At 38.6% G+C, this 23,705-nt stretch overlaps 1 protein-coding gene and 1 long non-coding RNA gene across 2 annotated transcripts; both read left to right on the top strand.

The window, feature by feature from the left end:
• The first annotated feature begins 4,720 nt into the window (after positions 1-4,720).
• Positions 4,721-6,496, top strand: LOC108664377. Its single transcript, XR_001930360.2, has 3 exons — positions 4,721-4,972; positions 5,820-5,959; positions 6,182-6,496. It is a non-coding gene; the product is annotated as an uncharacterized LOC108664377 (long non-coding RNA).
• A 2,237-nt stretch (positions 6,497-8,733) lies between these two features.
• LOC108664380 (b(0,+)-type amino acid transporter 1) lies at positions 8,734-22,387 on the top strand (the record flags this gene model as incomplete). Its single annotated transcript, XM_047882902.1, is given in 10 exon segments — positions 8,734-8,976; positions 10,751-11,314; positions 12,484-12,709; positions 13,530-13,574; positions 14,698-14,821; positions 16,980-17,086; positions 19,215-19,311; positions 20,199-20,355; positions 20,464-20,532; positions 21,682-22,387. Coding segments are annotated over 10 exon segments (1,700 nt in total), but the record flags the coding sequence as incomplete, so codon positions are not given.
• Positions 22,388-23,705: the final 1,318 nt, after the last annotated feature.

The raw sequence follows: 23,705 nt of genomic DNA, 5'->3' as shown, positions 1-23,705 counted from the left end.
AAAAACAGACTAGACGAAGCTATGCAGGAGCATATGTTCAGTCTTAAAATGCCTAGCAAATTACGGACCAGGCAATAAGTCCAGCAGCTATCTCAATCAATCGTCAGCTATGGAAAGATCGGGTTCCAAAGGCCGGATCCCTTGTGAATCAAGTCATGAAAAGTTCAAGAATCGGCAACAGGTCATGGGCCTATTTCTTCAACGCCGACACTTCTATTCTATTCTAAGACTTCACAGAGGGGTATTGAGCCCTCCATGTGCACTTTGCCCCGTGACACTCGTGGGCCCGTTGCCCCACTAGGTATCATTTCAATTTATATCGTGTCAACATTTATTTTACGTCTCAAAATTATCCTTATAAATGTTACTTTCAAAATATAATTCACAGTAATTTCAAAAGCTTCATCTACATTACAGTAATCGAAAACAGTTTTATTTAGCAGCAAAAAACTTTTATCTGGGCTAAAACAGTTATTTCACAACTAACTTAAGAATGCAAACTTTTAGCAAAACCGTACACTTCATCCCAGTGAAACTATATGCCATATATAGCGAGAAACCCGCTATGGGCCTTTGACCCGCAGTGGTCCCTTTGCCCCATATTACCCTACTCTCAGGCTGGTATAAACTGAGGGAAGTTGGAGACTGAGGGAAGTTGAGGGGGTACTGAGGGATGTCTGAGGGATACTATTCGTTTAATTTTGTGCTGACGATTTTATATTTGACTGAGGCTTCCCTAAATGTAGGTAGGGTAATAGGGGATGCAGGTCAGTGGTTTCGGTTTATTTAGTTTGATGTCAACATGTACGTAAAATAGGCCCAGTGTATAGATATCACAACACCTATAAGGAACTACTAAGGAGGGCACGGTGGGCAACCTCGCGTGTTGGCGTCAGAGCAAGAGTGAAGGGCTCGGAATAGGCCTCCGGGAAAACCGGAAGTCTTTCAAGATGTTGCCATCGTTAGGTATCAAATTGTGCTATGGTTGCTGTTCTAGTGTTCAATTTTATAATTGTTCTTATCGGATCTTAAAAGTATTATAAAACACTTCGCAAATTATTTTTGTTATAGTTGACTATGATTTTTGTTGTTACTGACCGTTGTTACTGACCATTGTTACGGATGACAATATGTACAATATTGAGTTAGCAAGATGTCTACATCTTATCTTATTCTAACAATACTGCCGAGATCACTACAAAACAAAGCTCAAAGGAAAAGCCCAAAAACGTCTACGGGCGTACGATGCATCCACAAGAGAACTACAAGTGCCGGTCTACGCGCTCTCTCTTCCACCAGCACAAAAACATGCCGCACCATGTCAAAGGGGCTTCGGATCTTCACATAAATACGCGTGAATCCTTTCCTGAGAATGTTATCAAACATTTCAAGTTGCATTTATTGATCGAATTAATCGATTTTGGCATCAATTCAATCATGAATCGAATATATCACAGACATTGACTGAGATTTTGTTAAATTAGTAAATCGATCCGCAATAATTTCCGGATTTCTGTACGCTCTGCTCGGAGTGGTTGTTTACAGTGGAAGCTGTTGTAATTGTTCGCATATGCTTGGACGAGTAAGTATGTGTAATTTAGGATCAGCATGCGGTATCAATTTCATGTACCAGAATTGCGTTTGTGAAGACTGTCACTGGTTGTTTGTCAATCCGTTTTGAATTTTCCTTTCTTCACAGAAAAGCCCAGATGAGTTGTTTTCTTTTCTGTACAGTTACTACAGTAAGTCAGTAACCATGTTTATGATGTCACATTAACGATTAACTTAACATGTATGCTACTCCTACTATGCCTGAAGCAGCCTTATAAATCCATGAAAGATGGTGCCATCCTGAGTTTAGAAAAAAATGTGAAAAATAGCCTTTTTTCACCTAAATTTTTGAAAATTACTCCTTAAACAATCATTTTTGTTTTTTTGCCCCAGATTTTAGGAAACTTCTGCCTCATATTGTTAACAGGGGCTCAGGATAGAAATTTTCCTACTTGTTTCTGAAATCTCACAGCTCCAACGTGACAAATTTCTAATACAATTAGAATCTTGAGGCCAGATCATGCACTTTTGTTAACAATTAGAAAGGAGGTAATTCATCTAGCAGAAATCTCAGTGTTCCAGAAATGGCTGGAAACCTCTAGTCACTGACTTGAAGGTAGATGCTTTCTATGCTTGCAGGGGCTTAAACATTATTCTTGAGGACTGAGGAGTGAGTGACCATGGTGGCATTCTAAATTCCTTCTAAATGAGTAAATGACCATGTACTCATAACTCATGTAATTGCTGAGCAGCCTGAGTGCATATGCATTGGCCAAAAATAGGAGTGTGTGTAGTGATCGTCTCGAAAATGTATTATATCATTTTGTCATGAATTATAAAATAAGGCATGATCAGGACAATTATAAATGCATCTAGTTAGCCTGCACATACGTCTGATGACAGTATCAAAATAAAATAGAATTTCATAATTCGAAAAAGATCAACACTGTTTGTCAAATAATAATATAGACTTTCGCAACTTTCTCCAAAGTGCAACACCCCTAGTAACAATTGTACAATGGGCCCATGAGGGGCCCATGTGACAATGTGGAAATGAGGTGGCATTACGGTTTCAACATATGGGGCCCACATTGATGCTATCTTACTCTGAATATGCATGACATTGCTATGTGGCTACAACATTGTACCAATAAAGCAAAACCAGTAAAGAAATCAGTGGTGTTGGCCCATATGGTGTACATGTGGCAAACCAAGATAATACTGAAAATCAGAGTATTGGGCTTAATTTTGATGTATTACACAACTTGGCGAACTCAGACACAAAAAATTTATTGGACAACAAAAATTTTAGTTCATAAAACTTATTACAGTTCATAACTTGAACATTATTAATGATTTCATATCAAAATACGACTATTTGTATAATGAATGGAAAATAATTCAATAGAATTACATGAATATTAATTTAGAGAATTTATTTCAATTTGAAATGACTGAAATTTAAAGTCAAGGGATACGGTGTTACTTGTCTATAGTCACGCCGTGCACCATGCCCTCGGACTTATAAGTTTAGAAATTGTATCATGCACTTGAGTTTGATTAAAAATAATTTCTTTGGAGGCAGTGTAAAGTTTGACGGTTTAAGGGGGAGGTATACCCTAAAATTTTTGTATTTGGCATTTTCGGTTTTAGTCTCATCTTAAAGCTGACATTCTGCCCTATCCAACGGTACCACTGCCATCTCTGTACATTGATTTATACTTTCATGACATTTCATGAAAGGAGGGCGGGTGGGAGAGTTCTTTAAGTAATTAGATAGGAACGAATTAGCTGCTGAGATCTTTAAATATAGTGTCTACTTGAGTTGTGCTGCAGTTACGTGTTTAGTCTCATCTTAAAGCTGACATTCTGACCTATTCAACAGTACCATTACCATCTCTGTACGTTGATTTTTACGTACACAACACTTCATGAAAGGGGGCCGGGTTGGGAGTTCTTTCAGTAATTACATAGGAGCTAATTCGCTGCCCCAGCACTACATATACAGTGTTTTTGTGAGGTGAGGCTCAGTGTGCCTCCGAGCTTTGTACGGATAGGTGTACATGTTAGTCGCTCCCACCATCCTTGAGTGGAATCAAGCTCCAGAAACGTTTAGTTTGGTATCTGTGCTTCATTGAGCGCCTATTGCAGTGCGCCCGGGACTTTGTCGAGCTCTCCTCAACATTCACACTTATTGTCACGGAAAACCTATCTCCTCCTAGAGTTTTAAAGCTACAGTGACAAGACATATATCATTCGATTCGTAAAGACCATACCTATCGCGTAACGATGCCCTTTTTTAGATTTGTGCAAAGTTTGGATTCAAAATGGGGGAGAGGTGGGAAAATTTGAAGAAAATTGGAAGAAATTGAGAAAAAAAAAACGGGAAATGCGTATAAAAAAAAACTAAGGCAAAAATCAAAAATCGAGTTTCACTACTCGATTGGTATGGTCTTTACGCATCGAATGATATGCGTATTAATGTTGTAGCTTAAAAACCCTAGGAGTAGATAGATTTCTAAAGTACCCCCTTTTTTGTCCGTTTTCTATGAATTTCACGTTTTCTATCAATTTTTTTGAAAAATCATACGAACGAAATGTCTTAGTTTGTTGGTTTTACATATATGTGTGAAATTTCAGAAAGATCCGTTGGTAAATGTGGAAGTTTTTCTGGAGGGTATACCCCTCCCCTTAATCTCGTGGGTCCTCAGATTGATCGTTTTCACTTTTCAGTAGTGTCCTGCAGTTACTCGCGGACGGTTGTTCTTGGTGCTCGATCTTGTGTCATTCCCAGTTCTTGTGTATTTTAATTGCCATGCACTGTGTCACTAGGAGAGTGATTGTATTGAGTTAATGAATGAATGCGAGATTGCTGGGCATAAGATATTATTGACGAGTGGCGAATTTTATCGTAGTTTGTCTTTGTTTAGAGCGAGGGACGCCGTCTAAAATGGCCCGCGGCGTTCCCGTTCGCGGGTGCCACTTTCTAACGTAGCGATGTGTGAGGGGTTTATCATGTGAGGGTTGCCGTATTTCAGGCGACGATCGGATTAATTAGCATTGCAACGTCACACAATGTCACAATTAATTAAATCATTTTCAATTAAATCATTCAATTTCTTTGCGCGATGTATAAATAATCAAAATTCGTTGAAACATTTTTAAAACTACGAAAAATTTTAGGATATTCAAAACATTTAGACAGTGTACTAGCATAATATTATAAGCAAAACATTTCTTGCAGAAAATAATAATTAGCATTCAGTACTTAAATTTAGGAATAGTAATACTGAATGATGGGCTGTGTGCAAAATCCAAACTTTGACTGGGAAAATTGTCTTAAGAAGCTCATCGAGCTCAAGCAAAGAAGGCACATCATCATCAGAGGTGATACCACCTCAAATATCTAAGAAGATACAGGGTGAGTTGAATAATTTCATTGTATATTTTCAGCCATAATCTTATGCTTTTTCTGTCAGATAAATACTCTTAACCCCGTTCCTGCCAGTGAGAACACTTGTATTGTGTATCATAGAATTCAGTTCACATCGCTCATGGATACTGCAATTATATAAAAACGAGAGAGTATATTTCTTTAGCTCATCGTCATTTATTTCTGAAAGAACTTGCGTTGTAATGTTATTTTAACTCTACTATTGCATCTCTGAATCATCAAAATCAAACAATAGAAGTTAAATTTCTCTCCCTTCCGAAGAAAAAGAAGTGAATTACTGAAATTGAGTTTCATTGAAAGAATTACAAAAAATTAAGTTCCCAGCAATTTTTATATATATAACAACAAAATACACTAATAAATACACTGATAAAATACACGAACAAAATGAAGTCATAATGTACACTAATACAATACACCAATAAAATACACTATTAAAATACACTAATAAAATCCTCTATTTCCGGCTTTCATTTAAACGTTTTCAAACATAATTCTATCACGTAATTTTACACGCTTTACTTCCCGTAAAATCGTTCTTCATTCATTTTTCCCCCCGTCTGTGCCTCGCAACAGTCTCCGACCCTCGCCGCTATACCTTTGTTTACATTACTACGCCAGTGTGCGCGACGCCAAAGAACAGCTCATTGTTCTCGCATCTCTTCCTCGCACTTTCTTAAGGTTTCTCCCACTTCCCCACATTCGTTGAAATTCTGTTCCCATACCTTTTTGTCTTACAATGCCTTCTCTTAGACTGCGATCAGAACTATTGCCGTTATGATTTGACTTCCGAACAATTCCTTTTCTGTTTCAGTGTCTACATCGTGTGCCCATTCATCTAATACATAACGACATGCGAGTGATGTTAATCAAGATCCTGGCCCTAGAGTTCAGTTCAGAAGAAAGGAATAAAACCAGCATTCAAGGCGTTGAAAGCTCATCAGTGTATGGTTGGTAAGTTTCAAATGTTATGCTTAAAATAAAGTTCGAGAGTCCTGAAAATAATTTTATCTACTCTAGTTAAAAAATGACTTGAATTGAAATAATCTTGTATTTATATGTGAAACTCGGTACTAAATCGAAACCAAATATAGAGATGCATGATTTGAATTTCATACATAATTTTTATACAATATCACTGTCATTCTCCAATCGCAATTTCGTCTTGTCTTACAGAAGATGTCCTGATATCACCACACCCTCATCAAGCAGCAACAGCGTGCGACATCAACAAAGAGATTAGTTTGAATTGGTTATACTTACAGCTTTATTCTAATTTCATTCAGACTGACTTATTGCTAAAAGATACCGATATTTGAGTGTGATTATATAGAACATAGATCATTGGCCGTAGATCCTCTCGACTCTGTTAGTGTCAATTCCTCACCTAATAACCGTTATTGCTCGCCTCTTGACGCTGTTATAGTGTTAACTCTCTACCTAATAACCGTTATTGCTCGCCTCTCGACGCTGTTATAGTGTTAAATCTCTATCTAATACCGTTTTTGCTCGCCTCTTGACGCTGTTATAGTGTTAACTCGCTGCCTAATAACCGTTATTGCTCGCCTCTTGACGCTGTTATAGTGTCAACTCTCTATCTAACAACCGTTATTGCTCGCCTTTTAGTGTCAACTCTCTACCAAACAACCGTTATTGCACTAGTAAAAAAATATTAACTCTTGGCTTACGCGAAGTAATAGGACAGTTGGTAGTTTATTGCTACTATCTATTTCATTTAGACATTAAAAATATAGCTATTTTCTGCATTGCATTACTTGCTCCTATATAGGCTGGCAGATGCCATTTAAAATCGCAATGAACATTCATATAATAGTTTATATTCGTTGCATGTTTTGAGATATTGATGCCGGATTATAGGAATGGTTCAAAGCCGTTCTTTTTTTACTTTTGAACGTTCGATTGTGATGTTTTTTTGAAAATAGGTTTATTAATTGGTAATACTTACAGCTGAATTCTAGTTTTATTCAAATACGGATTTATGAGTGTGATTAGACCATAGATCATTGGTCTCGATTTGTATCATTTCGTAGTTTAATATTAACAAATAAAAAACTTTTCGTATAATTCGTATTATTTTTAAATCCATTAATTTAATATCACAGGTTGTAGGACGTGTAGTTGAAAAGTACGTTATTATTTTGATGGCTATTTATTAAACGGCTAATTCGTTAACAGATATGCAGTCCAACGTCTTTATTTTGGCTGTTCGGTAAAGGTATTAATTTAACCTTTCAAGGTTGATTGGCGTTTGCACAAAATTGATTATAAGTTGAAATATTGGTAAATAAATTGAGCAGTCATTCACCACTGTGTTGTGATATTGTCATATATGTGTCTAAATTCCCACAGATGCTTTTCACAGTTACTCGCATTTGGTTCATTGTATATACGACATCATGAGCCTGCTGAGTATGATATAAAATCCGAACACCGAATTAAATTAAAAACTCCATCATTTATTCTAACGAAATAAATTTTGAAGGTCCCTGGATCAGAACGAATGGCAGCTTTTCATTGTGAATTTAAACCTTAACTGTGAAATTTAGAGTTTGACTCATTCCTTGTATGAGCTCAAAGCTTATAAGGTTCCAGATTATTATAGCTCACCAGATCTACACGATAATGACTTCAACATGTTCGTTTTGTCGCCTGGTGCTTGACGCTTAATTTTTTGCCCTTGCTGGAAACAGCTGGGCCCAGGATGAAAGGCTGCGTGTACAACACAGGTATATGGTATGTATACACGGTTTACACATGTTCTTGACGCGTGGGCCCTCGATAGAAACCTGCTGGCCCCATCATGCGGCCGTCATGTAGGAGCAACCCAAAACGAAGATGGTTTTGACGTATGAAGGAATTGTTGGCCCATCAATAGAACCATGTTGGGCCAATTTAAGAAAACGATGTAGCCATACTGTGACAGGCACATGGTTTTGTCATGAGGAAGCTATGTTGGCTCTATGTAGAAATCATGTGATTTCTACATGGCCTAGCTGGGCAGAATTTTCACAAAAACCATGAGGCTGCTATATGTCACTTCCACATGTGGCCAATATTGTTAAGCCACCTTGGGCCATCATTGGCCCCTTCAAAAATTGTTACTAGGGAAAACATCGCTATTTATGAGAACAAATAGGACTGTTTTTCAGCTGAATGAACTGACGCCATCACGCCTCACATCGCCGATCATTCCCTGAAACCCCCGCCTAATTGCTCCTAAATTTTGACTGGAATTTCGAGGCCTTCGAAAAGAGTCTAACTAGTGACGCGCAATGGTGCCTTATGACTCACCCAGCGTCTCCAATGACCCTTTTCGCTGCCCCATGACTCACTCAAATGCCACATTGACTCAAGTATCCACCCTACGCCCAAGTTACCTACTCCAATGACCCAATTAGCTGCCCCTTGACCCACTTAGCGGCCCCTTGACCCACTTAGCGGCCCCTTGACCCACTTAGCGGCCCCTTGACCCACTTAGCTTTTCAAGGACTCGCTCAACCGCCACAAGGCCTCAAGTATCTATCCCATGCCCAAGTTACCTACTCCAATGACCCACTTAGCGGCCCCTTGACCCACTTAGCTTTTCAAGGACTCACTCAACCGCCACAATACCTCAAATATCTACCCATGCAATCCCCAAGTTACCTACTCCAATGACCCACTTAGCTGCCCCTTGACTCACTTGGCTGCGCATGACCTACCTTTAGGTGCCTTGTGCTACGTGGAGCTGGGGTGTCTACTCCCCTCCTCAGGGGGGGAGCACACCTACTTCATGACCACCTTTGGTGGCCTGCCAGCCTTCCTCTTTGCGTGGGTGACCATCATCCTCCTGAAGCCTGCCATGTTGGCCATCATCTGCCTGTCCTTCAGCAAGTACCTCGTGGAAGCATTTGCTGATGACTGCCAACCTCCAAGACTGGCCATCCAGCTTCTGGCAATCCTAACTATAGGTCTGGTGGACAAAACGGACCAATGGCCTGGTGGAAAAATGAATCGGTGGACGGATGATCCAGTGGAGACATTAAATGGTGGACAGATGATCATGGTGGAATGTTGTAGTTGAACAAATGGTTTGGAATGATTTTGATTGGTGCGACATGCGAGTTCTTTGACTCGTTCTCCCGCGTAGATCGAACCACCCTTCTTGTAAACCCTTTTAGTTTTGTAGCAATAAAAATCCACCGCGCCAATTTTATTTTGAATTTTTTGCGGTAGCATTCGTAAACCGAGCAAATTTTGTACATTGCATTGAATTACATGCCTCACTAGTCATCTGACTTCGGATTAACATTGAAATGAACTTTGCATCGTCGAATTATCGTCAATTGAACGTTTTTTCAATGTCAGATGCCTAGTGGGCGTGTCTAGTAAATGTGCATGTTTTTTACACGAACAGCTTCCGCATTTTGTCAATGTTTTATATGTGACGATTTATTCTGCTAATAATAATGCAATTTTATTCGTGTTAAGCTAATATGTTGTGCATCATTTTGTTTCGAATTCCTCCTCAGCTTTTACAGTATATATTACACGGTTTATGCATGAATACATGGATTTTTGCACGCCTATTATTACTTTGCATGCCTTATTTTCGTGGAGCTCTGTTTTAAATGAGTAATATGTAATTCTTAAGAACATCCTATAAGTTTTTTATGTTTTCGCTCAATTTATTTTGCTTTGAATCTATTGACGCGTGCATCTCGCTCCAATCCTTACTTTTTGGATGAAAATTCCATTTTAGTGTAAACTTGTACGCGCCCAAAAGTTATCAGTACCTTGGAATACTACGTAAAGTCTTGACGTAAAAAAGTCTGGAGTTGGCTTTTGCACCGTGAATTTGAGAAAAAGTTTGTCAAATTTAACAAGTATTTACGAAATTTGCCCTGAAATTCGAACCGTTTTCTCTTCTTCTTGTGCCCCGTTTTCTAATTCTGCTAGCCGTTTTCAGTCTACTAGGCCTGTTCATTTCACAACCAAAAAGCATCTTGCTTTTTTGAGAAAAATTGTTTCATTATAAGGTTTAGTGCTGTGTTTGTTTGATTTTTTTTATTTATACAAAAGCATCGATAATATTAATACAAAGGCTTAAACAAAAAATTTATATTTTTATGCTGGCCTTGTAGCGGAACGGATTAGGGTCAGAAGTAGACGACCAGTCAACAGGTATTCCGTAACAATTCTTGTTACTGATATGTTACAGGTTTTCAGTTATTCTTTATGCACGGATTTATATTATTTACCCTTCAAGCGATCCTTATTATTTACACCACTATTTGGCGGCACTGCTACTTGAACCTCAGGTCATAATATTTTTATGAAATTATAATTCATTTATTAATACGATTATTTTTTTTTTCTTTTCATATCCCTGGACGACATCACTTGGAATACGAAATTGCCTCCATTCCATCTACCCAATTCACCCCAAAAACAAGTTTTTATTTTTCCCTTGAACCTCGAAACCTCTGAATTTTAAGGTACAAATCCACCCTAAAATATGATCGGTTGCACAAAACAAGATCCACAAAATCTGCCAATCGAAAACCACGGGGTTTTTCTTTTTCTCAACGACTCAATTCTCATCTTTTCTTTAATTTTATTCATCACATTTTATCAAATTTATTTGTTTCTTCTCGTTTACTCACTCAAATTCCTTCATAACTTCATTTCCGTTAAAAAAACTCATACCGCAAAATGAATTTTGGTCAAATTAACATCCGATAGGCGCCCTAAGCTACGCAGAACTGGGCACGGTGCTCCCGGACTCAGGCGGAGAATATGCTTACTATCTTGAAACTTTTGCGCCCATCAAAAAACGAGAAGGGAAAAGAAAGTCTGTCGACGGCGCTTCGAACAACGCGTTTAGTAGCGACGAAAAGTCCGAAGGTTCTCGGAGAAGTTCTAGGGCTCCCACTGAAGCCATCCTTGCAGGATCCCAGCCCGGCTATCAGTCAACCGCTCAAACCGTCGTGCATTCAAATCCCGCCAATCAGCAGACCTCGATTTCAAAACCCGCCAATCAGGACGCCGCTCCCATGAAGAGTCCGTTCAAGTCGCAACCTCATTGGTGCACGCGGGACCCGCCGCGCGCTTATTACAGGGGTGCCTGGTATCAACCGTTACCCGCTTTCCTCTTCAGTTGGGTTTCCGTTTTACTTCTGAAGCCTTCGTCCCTTGCCATCATCACCTTGACGTTTGCCGAGTATTTGTCTCAGTGTTTCTCTGTCGGTTGCATGGACTTCATTGCACCAAGAACGACCGTGAAGTTGTTTGCTGTCGCCTGCATTTGTAAGTCTACGAAATAATTTTGTATGTTATTGATAAAGTTATAAGAGTTCGATTATATTTCAAACGTGGAAGAGAATACCAAAGGAAAACACTTATGGTGATAGCCTTATACGTATGTAGAGACTGAAGGACATGCAAAAAGCTGTTATTCATGATTTTTTCCTTTTCATTATCTATGTTCTAATAAATTCGGTTTGTTGGATGACAAAGATGGACAAACGCGATTGGAATTTAATTTACGAATGATCCGTGGGTCAAGTTAACTATTTTCAGTAGCATAGCAGGAAGCCTACGTAATTCGTTGAATTATTGTGAAGAACTTTAGATCAAGTTGAAACTATTTTAGATGGCGCTTAATAATTAATTGTCTGTTGCATCGGCCTTCCACATGTTGTCAACTTACCACCCAGGTATTGATTGCTTAATTACCTGTGTTTTAGGTGTTGGATTGCCTTTCTAATATTTATCTCATTTTGAAAAGTTCCTATCACAAACCCGTTAATGGTTTAGTCCTCGTGTTTCTGAGTTGAGTGTAATTTTTTTCAATTAGAAAAATTGTTTATTCCAATTGAAATTTGTATTTTTTTGTTAATTTAGTCACCCTGCACGAGTTTTGCATTTTGTTTTCTGTTGTAGAAATTGTACGCTTGTTATTAATTCATATTTAAAATCCGTAGAATGTGGTGTGATTTACGTGTAACAAGGACTTGTTACTAATCTGAAATGAATGTGTTGCTGGTTGCAAATTCTAAATCAATACTTTTCGCAGACGGAGTGAGAATTGTGTGATGTCTGAGTTTTGCCTGATATACTTGAAGTTTAATTGACGTGCGAAAGACGTGATGATTTCAACTGAATGGAAATGAGTATGAATATGTTATCTGAAGAAGTTATTATTGAGTCTGACTCGTTTTATACAGTTTATGCTTCATCTCGCATCACTTGTTTCAACATGGATTCAATATGATGAAATTTTTATGTGAATTTTAACTTAAACTCTCTAATTATTACGGATTTTTTGTGGAAAAAAGTCTTGAACAATCATTTTACACACTGATCATTGTGGCCAGAAATCAAACTGTTTACCAGATCATCCTCTTTTTACGATAATAATGACCAAAATGTGCATCATTTTTTGAACACTCACTCATTTTTAATTCCCCCGGCAGTGCTGATCACATTCATCAACTCGTACTCGGTGGCCCTGGCCACCAAGGTGCAGAATGTGTTCACGGCGGCCAAGCTGCTGGCGATCCTCGTGATCGTCGCGGGTGGGATCTACAAACTCGCCCAGGGCAACACGCAGTACCTGGCCACGGGCTTCACGGGCACTACCAACAGGATTGGGGACGTCGCCACTGCCTTCTACAGCGGCCTCTGGGCCTACGATGGCTGGTCAGATGTTTTATACGATTGTGCTGCCAATCATAAATTATTTTTAAGATAACAGTTTATTGTTCATGTAGGGATATTAGAAAAAAAATTTGAACTACCCAGCCTTGGGCATTGGAGCCGCCACCTGAGGAGGAAAGAAATTACTTGGCTACTTAAACAAATCAACGTCTTATTAGAATTGAATTTCCGACTTTTCCCTTCCCGAATCGAGTACGATGAAGAAGGTATTGTGAAAAGGTTGTCCGAACCCAATTTGTACTAAGTTAGCAAGTTGATTAGAGGCTGCAGTTCAAGCCCCGCCGAAGCGGTTATATATAGAGCGGCTGGTTTGCGTGCTCCCCGAGTCTTAGGGGAGCACCTGTCGCAGAGTCAGGCCCGCATCCCAATTTCGTTAGTGTATTTATTATATTTACTTTCAATGACTGTTGACGCACTATCGGCCAATTTACCTATTATTCCTGGCCAGACATCATGTCTATTTTTAAATTCTATTATATAAATTAGCTTACGTTGATGTTTAATTTTCATTTATAGGTACTAGTAAACATTTGTTGTCCTTAAAATGGCAGATGATGCGTACTGATGACCCTCGTTGAATGATAAAGCATATTTTGTGTCACTTGTGACAAAAGCGTTTCATGTCTCTCTTTGATATGTTATGTTTTTATTTGTATAATTTTCTTAAAATGTTTTTCATTATTTTCATGTCCACACTTTGCTCACCACCGTGGATTGTATGTGATGTTGGTGAAGCTGACTGCTCAGAATAAAATGTTGTTGAATGAAATGTTCACATATTCATTTATTTAACTTTCAACAGGAACAACCTGAACTACGTCACCGAGGAGCTCAAAAAGCCTTACGTGTGAGTTATCCAGGTTTATTTGAAATTGTTATTATCGTTAAATTATATTATATCTTGAATGATCGTAATTAAAAACTGGTTCACGATTATTCGTGATTATAATAGTTTGAATTAGAAGTCAGTATCGTAAAATTTGAATAGGAAAACCACAACAGCCAACGTGTTGCTGCACTTCTAGCTAGAAATTAATCTTAGTGAAGAAAACATTATATAAACAGTGACCGATTGATTCCAAGAGGTCGTTAGATTGAGTAAAATTTGAATAATGTCACTCATTAGGTTTAATGATGGTTATAGAATTTTTGTAAATTTAATTAATTTTGATAATTATCTTGTTTTTCTCAAAGTTGGCTGTTTTTTTAGATTGACTCGTTATATGAATTTTTTTCGATAAATTTCCCATGATTCTGTAGTATTGTAATGAATTGTGATACTTTGAAGGTAATGTTTCGGGGGCACAATTGGCAACGCACGTCAAATATTGAAATAGGAAATGAATATAGAAAACTGATCAAGGATTTGTAGTGTAATTGATGATTTCGGATTACTTACTAACCATAACACGACTTCACAGCATTCAATACTCTCACGTTTTGTTACTAATTTTCACATTGCATCCGAAGTGGTACATATGCGTACCACGAAATGTATTTTGCCAGGACATAGTGATACATAATTCAGGGTTGCCAGATGGTCTAAAACGGCCAATTCCGCGGAGAAAAAAGGCCAAAAAAGCCAATAATTTAATATATCCCAGTATATTTGTAGGTTCGGGTGTAAAAATTCCATTTCTTATTTTTTAATTTAATCAGGAAGTACCCCTTGCATGAATTTTAGCCGGCCAACGGAACTTAAAAAAAATTAAATCGCGGAATTTGTCCGGAAAAAATACCGTCTGTCAACCCTGTTTCATAATAGTGCAATAGTACAAAAAATGAAATAATAGCACTAGATGAAACAATCGGAGTCAACGTGTTATCAAATAATGTGCATAAATGTTGTAAATATTCCTGTAATTTTCTTAGTACGAAAAGACAGTAAGAGAGAAAAGTCAGTAACCCAGTTACTCTCGGAAAAACATACAGTATTTATCACCCTGAGTAATGAGTAATACTGACCCTAGGAACCTGCCGCGGGCCATCATCATCGGGATACCCACGGTAACGCTGTGCTACATGTTAGTCAACATCAGTTACCTCGCCGTCATGAGTCAGGACGAGTTACTCGCCTCGGAAACCGTCGCTGTCGTGAGTAACTTGTTTTTGTTTGGTAATTTTAGTGATTAGTAACGCTTAGTGTGTCGTTAACGTACGTGGGGTGAGTGCAGATATATAATATTGTAGTGGCGGCGCTGAAGAATATACAATGTTTGGTCTGTCGCCGATTCTTGCGATGTTCCTGACTTGTCCTCTTAAAACCGGAAGACGAACTTTTTACCAGTGCCATCCAAGACTGACGTTGAAGCTAAGTAGCTGCTGATAATCCCCAATTTTGGAAGATGGAAGACACTTCTATTCGAAAGATTTTCATCTGCATAGGTCTGTGTAGTTTGTTCTTGAACGCGTAGCGTCAATGAAGCTACGTGTTACTATGTAATACCTGAAAGTATTTCACTGTAACTATATTGGATATTTTTTTCCGAAAAATCCTGACTCCTTCGGAAGTTGACTCGAATAAGTCGTTGCCGCTTAACTAAATCGCTTGAAGAAGAACGGGTTTCTTAGTTTAGTTCTGATGAGGTTGAAGGCGATTTCGCCTTCAACCTTCAATGCACGAGTTAACCGCCGGATCGGTATAACATAAAGGCTCACTCCGTGCTGACAAATAGTAGCCAGCCTGCATCTTGGAGGCCAAAATCACTCTATGGACAAATGCAAATAATGAAGAAGACTTTGGTCAGTCCACGGATGGAGTGAGAGGTTTCAGAGACGAAATATTTCAGTCCCAGAATCTTGAACGACTTATCATATGGAGATTTCATCAGTCAATGAATAAAGCCCCACACGTCATATAAGAAATAGGCCAGTTCTTGGATGAAGGCTTACGTTGCAAATATGAAGTACGTCAGTTGATGGATGAAGGTAAGTCTTAGCACAAGAAGTTCGTCAGTCCGTGGTTCTGAATTATTCTGATCCAACCGCCTGGAATAGCAGCGTTAACAATATAAATCCCCGGCTAGAAATGGACTAAATAAGGGTAGGCATAATGTGGTATGTAGGAGGTGTGGGGTTAATTAGGCCTCCTCACCTCACATCCCCTACACACATCCCAAACATTCCCCTACTAAAAATTTTTATTTAAAGTTTTCATTTTTTGGCTTCTTTTTCGATTACTTTTTGATGAAATATTAAACTAATTTTGATGAGAGATAGTAGTAATTATTGAAATTGAAATTAGATATGTTTTTATCGTGGTGATAGTAGTATTTTTACGTTTTTTAATAGTTCAATAATGATATTGTAATTTTTTTATTGTATGTATTTCTATTATTGCTTTCAGCAGATGTTTTTTTTAGTTTGAATTCTGTTGTTTTCTGTGATTTTATTTTTCTTTTAATTAAGTTTACGTCCTAGCGGATAACTGACAATTCCGAGTATTTAGCACTCTGATCGCGAAGATCTAGAAAAAGTAACATGTACTAATTTGTTTGAATAAATAGTTCCTAGTTTTCATTACTTATTTTGCTTTTTAGTTTATTTTGTTAATTTTTTTGTTTGTATTAATATTTTTTGTATCCCCAACCTGCGTGAACACTAAAACTTGAACACTGAACACATTATATATATAATATACACCCCGGGACGCACGACAATACCTTTGAACGATAAACCGTTTTTGGACACCTGTGAACACCACTACCGTACGCAACTGATCCTCACCTCTGAATAACATGCATTCAAACCCGATGTAAAATGTCTTGTAACCATTTTGGTTGCAAAATATCTTATAATCAAAATGTCAATTCCGATCTAAAAATCTCTTTTAACCATCGAACATAAATGTACCCAACTGAATTTTATGTTGCAATCGTGAGCGCCGGTATGAACGCACCCATAAACTCCTAAACGTCGTTGAGACATCCGCGAATCCAAATACTTCTTATGAAAACCATCGAACATTTCGATTACACTACCGAATGTTATTCACCAATTTTCGATCATCGTCGAAAATATGCTTAAATAACATCAACCCTGAACTTAAGTGAACACCGCTACTAACACCCAAACCCCTCCCTCTCTCCGCACACACGAACATACCCTACAAACACCCCCCCCCCCCAAAAACGAACAACACCCCTACAAACACCCTCCCCACACATGGGCAACACCCCTACAAACACCCACCACCTAGCACGCGCAACGCCCCTACAAACACCCACCTCCCCACACACGGGCAACACCCCAGGTGTTCGGGGAAGCGTTGCTGGGGAGGGCGGGGCAGCTGTGCATGATTTTGGCGGTTGTGCTCTCCACCTTCGGGGCTGCCAACGGATCCGCGTTCACGTCAGCGCGGTGAGTCATGTCCTGTCGTGAAGGCCTCGGGGGTCTTGCCCTTTCATGAGGTATCGGTGATCTTGCCCAGCGGTGAGGGACCAAAGGGTCTTGCGCAGAATGAGAGATGAAGAAGGCGGCCCTTCATAATGTGAAGTGAAAGTCATGCTTTCGTTGTGGGAAGGATGAGTCATGCCCGCCCGTTCCGTCAAGGACGATGAGGTTAGTGTCTCCAGAGTGGGAGCCGTGCCCCCACTGGGGACTACGGAATCGAGTCTCATAAGTGTGGCGGGACGAGAGAGTCATGACGGCAAGAATCATGCGTACCATGTGGAATGGATAAATGAGTCCCCTCCTGATGGGGTTTCATACCTGCTTCTTCTGTTTTCGTACCTCCGGCAGGGGTGTTACCTTGGATCTAACTGTTTGGTTCTCATTTCAGTGTCAGTTCGGTTTTTGTATTCGTACGGCGGTTTGGTTCTCATTCCTTTGGCAGTTCGGTTCTTGTACTTCCGGCAATTTGATTTTCGTACATCTGGCTGCTTGCATGAAGACTTATGCACTTTAACTTCGGAAGGAGCGCTCATAAGAATTATCTTCTTATTTTTTTCTTTTTTCCTTTCTACGTCTTTAATTCGTAACCTTTCTTTCTTCTTTGTACAGATACTATTTAAAATCACACTATAAAGCTCCAACGGATCTTGGAGCTCAACTCAATTTTCTTACGTCTGGTGCACACCATTTCCGTATTGTCATACCTTTCCCTTTTCCTGGACACATCACGCTTGAAACATGTTTTCATACAATAACATTCCCCCAATATTGTGAATTTTCAGCCTTTCTAACATAAATAAATTATTTCATTTGTAAATACGTCATCTATTTTATTCCAATTTCTTGCATTTTCTTGTCATTTCTTAAAATTTGGCATGTTTTCTGACGCTGTAGACGTTTGGCAACCGCGTGTTGGGCGCAGCAGCTTTCCTCATGCCTCTGGCAGTCACGCTCTCCACATTTGGCGCTGCCAACGGTACAGCCTTTACCTCGGGGAGGTAAAACAACGGTTTTATCTAACACCATTCCCACAATTTGTTTCTCCTAGCATGGTGTGACGTTATTTCCAATAACTTTTTTAATTTTCCGGTTCTATGAGCTTGCTATTTTTTGTATGTGTTTTACTGTAAATAAAATGCATTGATAACTTCCTTCAGGAGGTTGGTTCCATATAATAGGTTCACTATAGAATTTTTTTACAACGCATCTACATCTTTCCGTTGCATTTTATTTTTAATCGTCCTATTATTTCTATCTGCGCGCTATCATGCTGCTAATTTTATCAAGATCTTTTAACCTCATAAAATTTTTCCTGACTTTCGAATTTTTTTCTCTACGTTCCCCAAAAGTTGCTGACCCACAGTACTAGCAGTAGTACTCGTACTTGTATTGGTAAATGTATTAGTATTAGTGCATGTATTAGAATTAGTACATGTACTAGGATTATCACTTGTACTAGTATTAGTACTAATACTATTTGTATAGTACTAGTGCTAATACTGGTTACTAATGTAACTAGGTTTGTGTTTTCAATGAACGGGTTTGAAGTTCTGCGGTGCAACTTTTTTGTCAATATTTTACGATGCAGAATGTGCAATAATTCAGCTACGGTACAAAAATCTGTTTCGTTCTCTATTTTGTTCATCCACGCAGTTCTCCTTCTTCTGTTTCGTGTTTTTGCTGTATTTTTTGCTATTCCATTTTCCTGGTTTTCGTTTACTTTTTTCGGTTGATATTGCAACGAAAATCTGCGGCATGTTTTTTTTTCTTAATCGGTTTTCAGGAGTTATTTAATTTATGAAAATAAAATAAAATTAAATACCGTAATTTGGATAATCGGCTCAATATTTCGACGTCTAATTTTTGTTTTATTTATAGAGAAATAATATGTAATGAAAAATATTCTCCAAATAATAATATATACCGTATATTGGATATACATATAATATGAATAAATATATAATAAATATATTAAATAAATAACAATGATACAATAATAAGAAATATACATGATGAAAAATTTTTCAGGATACAGGGCTTCATGAATTATTAATTAAAATTGAAAAAATATATAACCGTCCTTCACCCCCGGCAGGCTGTGCTTCGTGGCGGCCCGTGAAGGCCACATGGTGGACGTGCTGTCCTTTGTCCACGTCCACAAGAAGACCCCGTCCACCGCCCTCATCTTCAATGTAAGTGTATTTTTTATTTAAAAACTCTGAAAAAATGGAAAATTCAAAAACTTGTTTTAATTCCTCAATATGGAGAACAATGTTTTAATTTCACAAAATTTATAAAAACCTATATATTTCACAAAATTTTTGCTTATTTTTTCATCTATAAAAATCAACAACCTTGTTTTAATTCGTCAAAATCAATGATAACGTTTAAATTTTTTGAAATTTGAAACTGCGTTTTAACATTCAAATTTGATAACGGTATTTTTATTTCCTGAAATTTCCCTAATTCAACGAACAGCCTTTTTTTACCTCAAAAATTAACATAATTTCTTTAATTTTTCCAGGCGTTTATTCACCAAGTTTTAATTTTCAAGATTCCTGTTTAGCCAAAATAAAAAGCCCACTTTTACTTTCCCTCTGTTCACGCATCCAAGTTTAGCTTGTCCACAGTTCACAAACAAGTATTCATACAGAAAATATTCACATTCAAACTTGTGTGCCGTCAAAGGTCCTACACAACTTTCACCATCTGCAAAATTTAATGCATTTAAGCATCCGTATTTTCATTCACAAATCTATGCATTTGAGCATACGTATTTTCATTTTCAAATCTTATCTCCTATTGATGCAACATTCATCACCAATTTTAGGTGTACCCACAACTAAATATGCGTATCCCATCTCCACAAGCTCAAAATTTCTCTTACTAATCTTGCTTATTTTCAAATCCAAATATACCATTATACAAAATTAGTCTAGAATTTCTCTTCCTTGATAAATCGCAAGCATATTTGAATTCGCCTTTTCAATTTCCCCTTTTCGATTTCCCCTTTTAAATTTCCCTTTTTAAATCCAATATTAAATGTTAAAAAGGAAATAATATTTTCATCCCCCGCCAGGCCATCATCGCGCTGCTCATGATCATTCCCTCCGACATCGCCTCCCTCATCGACTTCTTCAGCTTTACGGCCTGGATCTTTTACGGGGGCGCCATGGTCGCCCTGCTGGTGTTACGGCGCACCCGCCCCCACGCCTACAGACCGTATAAGGTGACTCGTGTTACAGCGCCCCCACGCCTACAGACCGTATAAGGTGACAGTGTTACGGCGCCCCCACGCCTACAGACCGTATAAGGTGACAGTGTTACGGCGCCCTAATGGGCAGGGCTGCGCTACGTGCTCCCCGGCATGGGTAAACATTGGGCAGAGTTGCGCTACGTGCTCCCCGGCATGGGTAAACAATGGGCAGGGTTGCGCTACGTGCTGTCCGGTGTCAATCTGACGTCTCATTATATTCATTATAATTATATTATATGATTAGATCATATGTAATTGAGACGTAATATTCACTTGACCTGATAGTGATTGATGGAAAAGTACTAGGCCTCAGTCAGGGTCTGGACAACATCACGTGACAGATAGCGCGATCAAGACCTCAGTTGCTGGGCTGAAGCCGAGACTATAAAAGGGCTGCAAACCTTTGTAAGAGCCCCCGCTGTAGTTGATAAGCGCTCCGCTCTGTAACTTGCGTTGTTAGAATTACTCCGACCTTACGGTCGAATTACTCCGACCTTACGGTCGACACCGTCAGTCATGTATTACCACCTCGTATGGAGATAAGGTATCTAGAAGATGTGTCTTACTTATCCCTCACGCCTTAGTCAACGATCCCTTCTCTACCCTGTAGGCGCATAAAAATGCTAAATGTCCCGGATGCACATTTATGTGCCTACAGGGTAGAGAGGGTTCGTTGACTAAGGCGTGAGGGATAAGTAAGACACCTTCTGTCTAGAGAACTTATCTTGATACAGGGTGGCAATACATGAGTGATACGATACAGGTATAGGCTACGGTGTCGACCGTTAGGTCGGAGTAACTCTAACGCGAGAGTTACATAGAGGCGCGCTTGTTAGCTTCTGCGTGGGCCTTACTATAAGGTTCCCAGCCCTTTTATAGTACCTCGGCTTCCGCACACAACAAAGGTCTTGATCGCGTGATCTGTCACGTGATGTCGTCTAGACGCTGACTAAAGTCTAGTACTTTTCCTTCAATCTCCATCACGTCAAATGAATATTACGTCTCAATTACAGATGATATAATCATATAATATACTCTTAATTATAAAGAATATAATGAGACGACCGATTGACACCGGACAGTGCTCCCCGGCATGATAAACGATGGATCAACCCGGCATGGGTTAGCTTACCATAGCTCTAGTTCAGGGTCGCTTGAAAGCTTAAATTTCACAGCTTTACATGAACTACATTAGCCTAATGTTGCCTGAGTACTGATATATTTTACAGCTTTACATGAACTACATTAGCCTAATGTTGGCTAAGGGGTAATGTGTGTAATGAAATATGTTTGTTTTCACTCCCAGGCCATGTGACCACCTTCTTCCAGCTGATGCTGCAGGTGGTGCCAACTGACGTCATCCCAGATCCCTAGATGCACCAACTGTTGACCCTGAGCACCATCTGTACATAAAGAAACCCTGACTTCCCAATCACCTGCACCAACTGAATACTAGAAATTTTCAAACCAGCTGATCGTCTGGCCTTTATGAACCAGCTGACCGTCTGGCCTTTATGAACCAGCTGACCGTCTGGCCTTTATGAACCAGCTGACCATCAGGCCTTTAAGAACCAGCTGACCATCAGGCCTTTAAGAACCAGCTGACCATCAGGCCTTTAAGAACCAGCTGACCGTCTGGCCTTTAAGAACCAGCTGACCATCAGACCGTTCCGACCATCTCTAATTCTGAGGCCTTCCAGATCAGGTCAACAATTTCAACAAAACCATCCAGCGTGCAAAAAACAGTGGTTCTTAAACCACCTGCTCTCAAACATGTACATAAATCGAACTATTATATTTTCTCTTATATATAAAAAAGGGCTTCGATTTCAATATTAAATATACTAATAATATTTAATTGCAATCGAGACGACATGATTGCGGCCGCTCAATGTGATCTAAGCGTTGTTGTTGTTGGGTGATTATTTATAGCCTTTCAAGCTGTACAATTTCCTTATATTTTGTACTGGACCTTATATGAGGTGTAATATTTTTAATTAATTTAATTCTAATTTAATTATTTTATTTTTAATTGTGTTTTTAATTATTCTGGGATTTTCTATGGGGATTTTCTCAGTTATTTTTTAACTGGATTTTAAGGATGAATTATGTAAACTTAATTTCAATTTAGTTCAACGTTCAATAACAAATGAACGTTATAAATAAGTTGAAGTTTCATGTGAAACATAGATTTTTATACAAAATTGAAGTATGCAAAAATTTAGCGTAAATATAATTTAAATAAAGTTTTTTGATTTAAATTATCGTGTAAATGAGATACACGAGTAACACATCTACATTTTCTTGTTAAATTCTCATTTAAGAATAGGACTATTTTTCTCGTGTGGTATTAAGAACACGTATTTTTGTGTGTAATTCAGGTTCTGGATATAAAGGAACCGCTCAATTATCCATTCCCTTTTGTTTGTGTGAAACACACAAGTCACAAACACACACAAACACCCAACACACACAACTATACAGCAAAATCGTAGCTCGAAATAAACCGTTGCTACGTACAAGCACGGTAACTAAACACGATAAACACCGTTTTAAACTACAGCCGTATTTATCTCTCACGTATATTTATTTCACACAGCGCGTACAGTCATTTCACACTACACGTTCATTCACTTCACACAGCACGTGTATTCATTTAATACAGCCTATACAAGTTGTATGCACTGCAGCTGTTTTCGTACTCCGGAAAATGACATAAGAGATGCGTGGCAATACTGATTTTCATCGAGAATACTTCGTTGAGTGGGAGTTCGTTGAGTGTGAGTTCGTTGAGTGGGAGTTCGTTGAGTGGGAGTTCGTTGAGTGGGAGTTCGTTGAGTGAGATTTCGTTGAGTGGGAGTTCGTTGAGTGAGAGTTCGTTGAGTGGGAGTTCGTTGAGTGAGAATTCATTGAGTGGGAGTTCGTTGACTAGGAATTCGTTGAGTGGGAGTTAGTTGAGTGAGAATTCCTTGAGTGGGAGTTCGTTGACTAGGAATTCGTTGAGTGGGAGTTAGTTGAGTGAGAATTCATTGAGTGGGAGTTAGTTGAGTGAGAATTCGTTGAGTGTGATTTCATCGTAAGGGAAATTTGAATTTCCTTAGAATGAGAAATTACTATTCAATCGTCTCTGTACTGATTAATATTCAACACTCAATTTGTGCTTTGTAGGATTAATAGTGAAAGTATTATATGATGTACATAGTTTAAAAATAATAGAAAAGTATTGAAATGAATGTATGTGATGAATGCGGTGATTCAACACATCCATGCGGTGATTCAACACATACATGCGGTGATTCAACACATCCATGCGGTGATTCAACACATACA

The sequence above is a fragment of the Hyalella azteca genome, unplaced genomic scaffold (assembly GCF_000764305.2).
Source record: "Hyalella azteca isolate HAZT.00-mixed unplaced genomic scaffold, Hazt_2.0.2 contig11593, whole genome shotgun sequence".
Classification (NCBI taxonomy): domain Eukaryota; kingdom Metazoa; phylum Arthropoda; class Malacostraca; order Amphipoda; family Hyalellidae; genus Hyalella; species Hyalella azteca.
The sequence above is the reverse complement of the archived record's forward strand: the minus strand, read 5'-3'. Positions and strand labels throughout refer to the sequence as shown.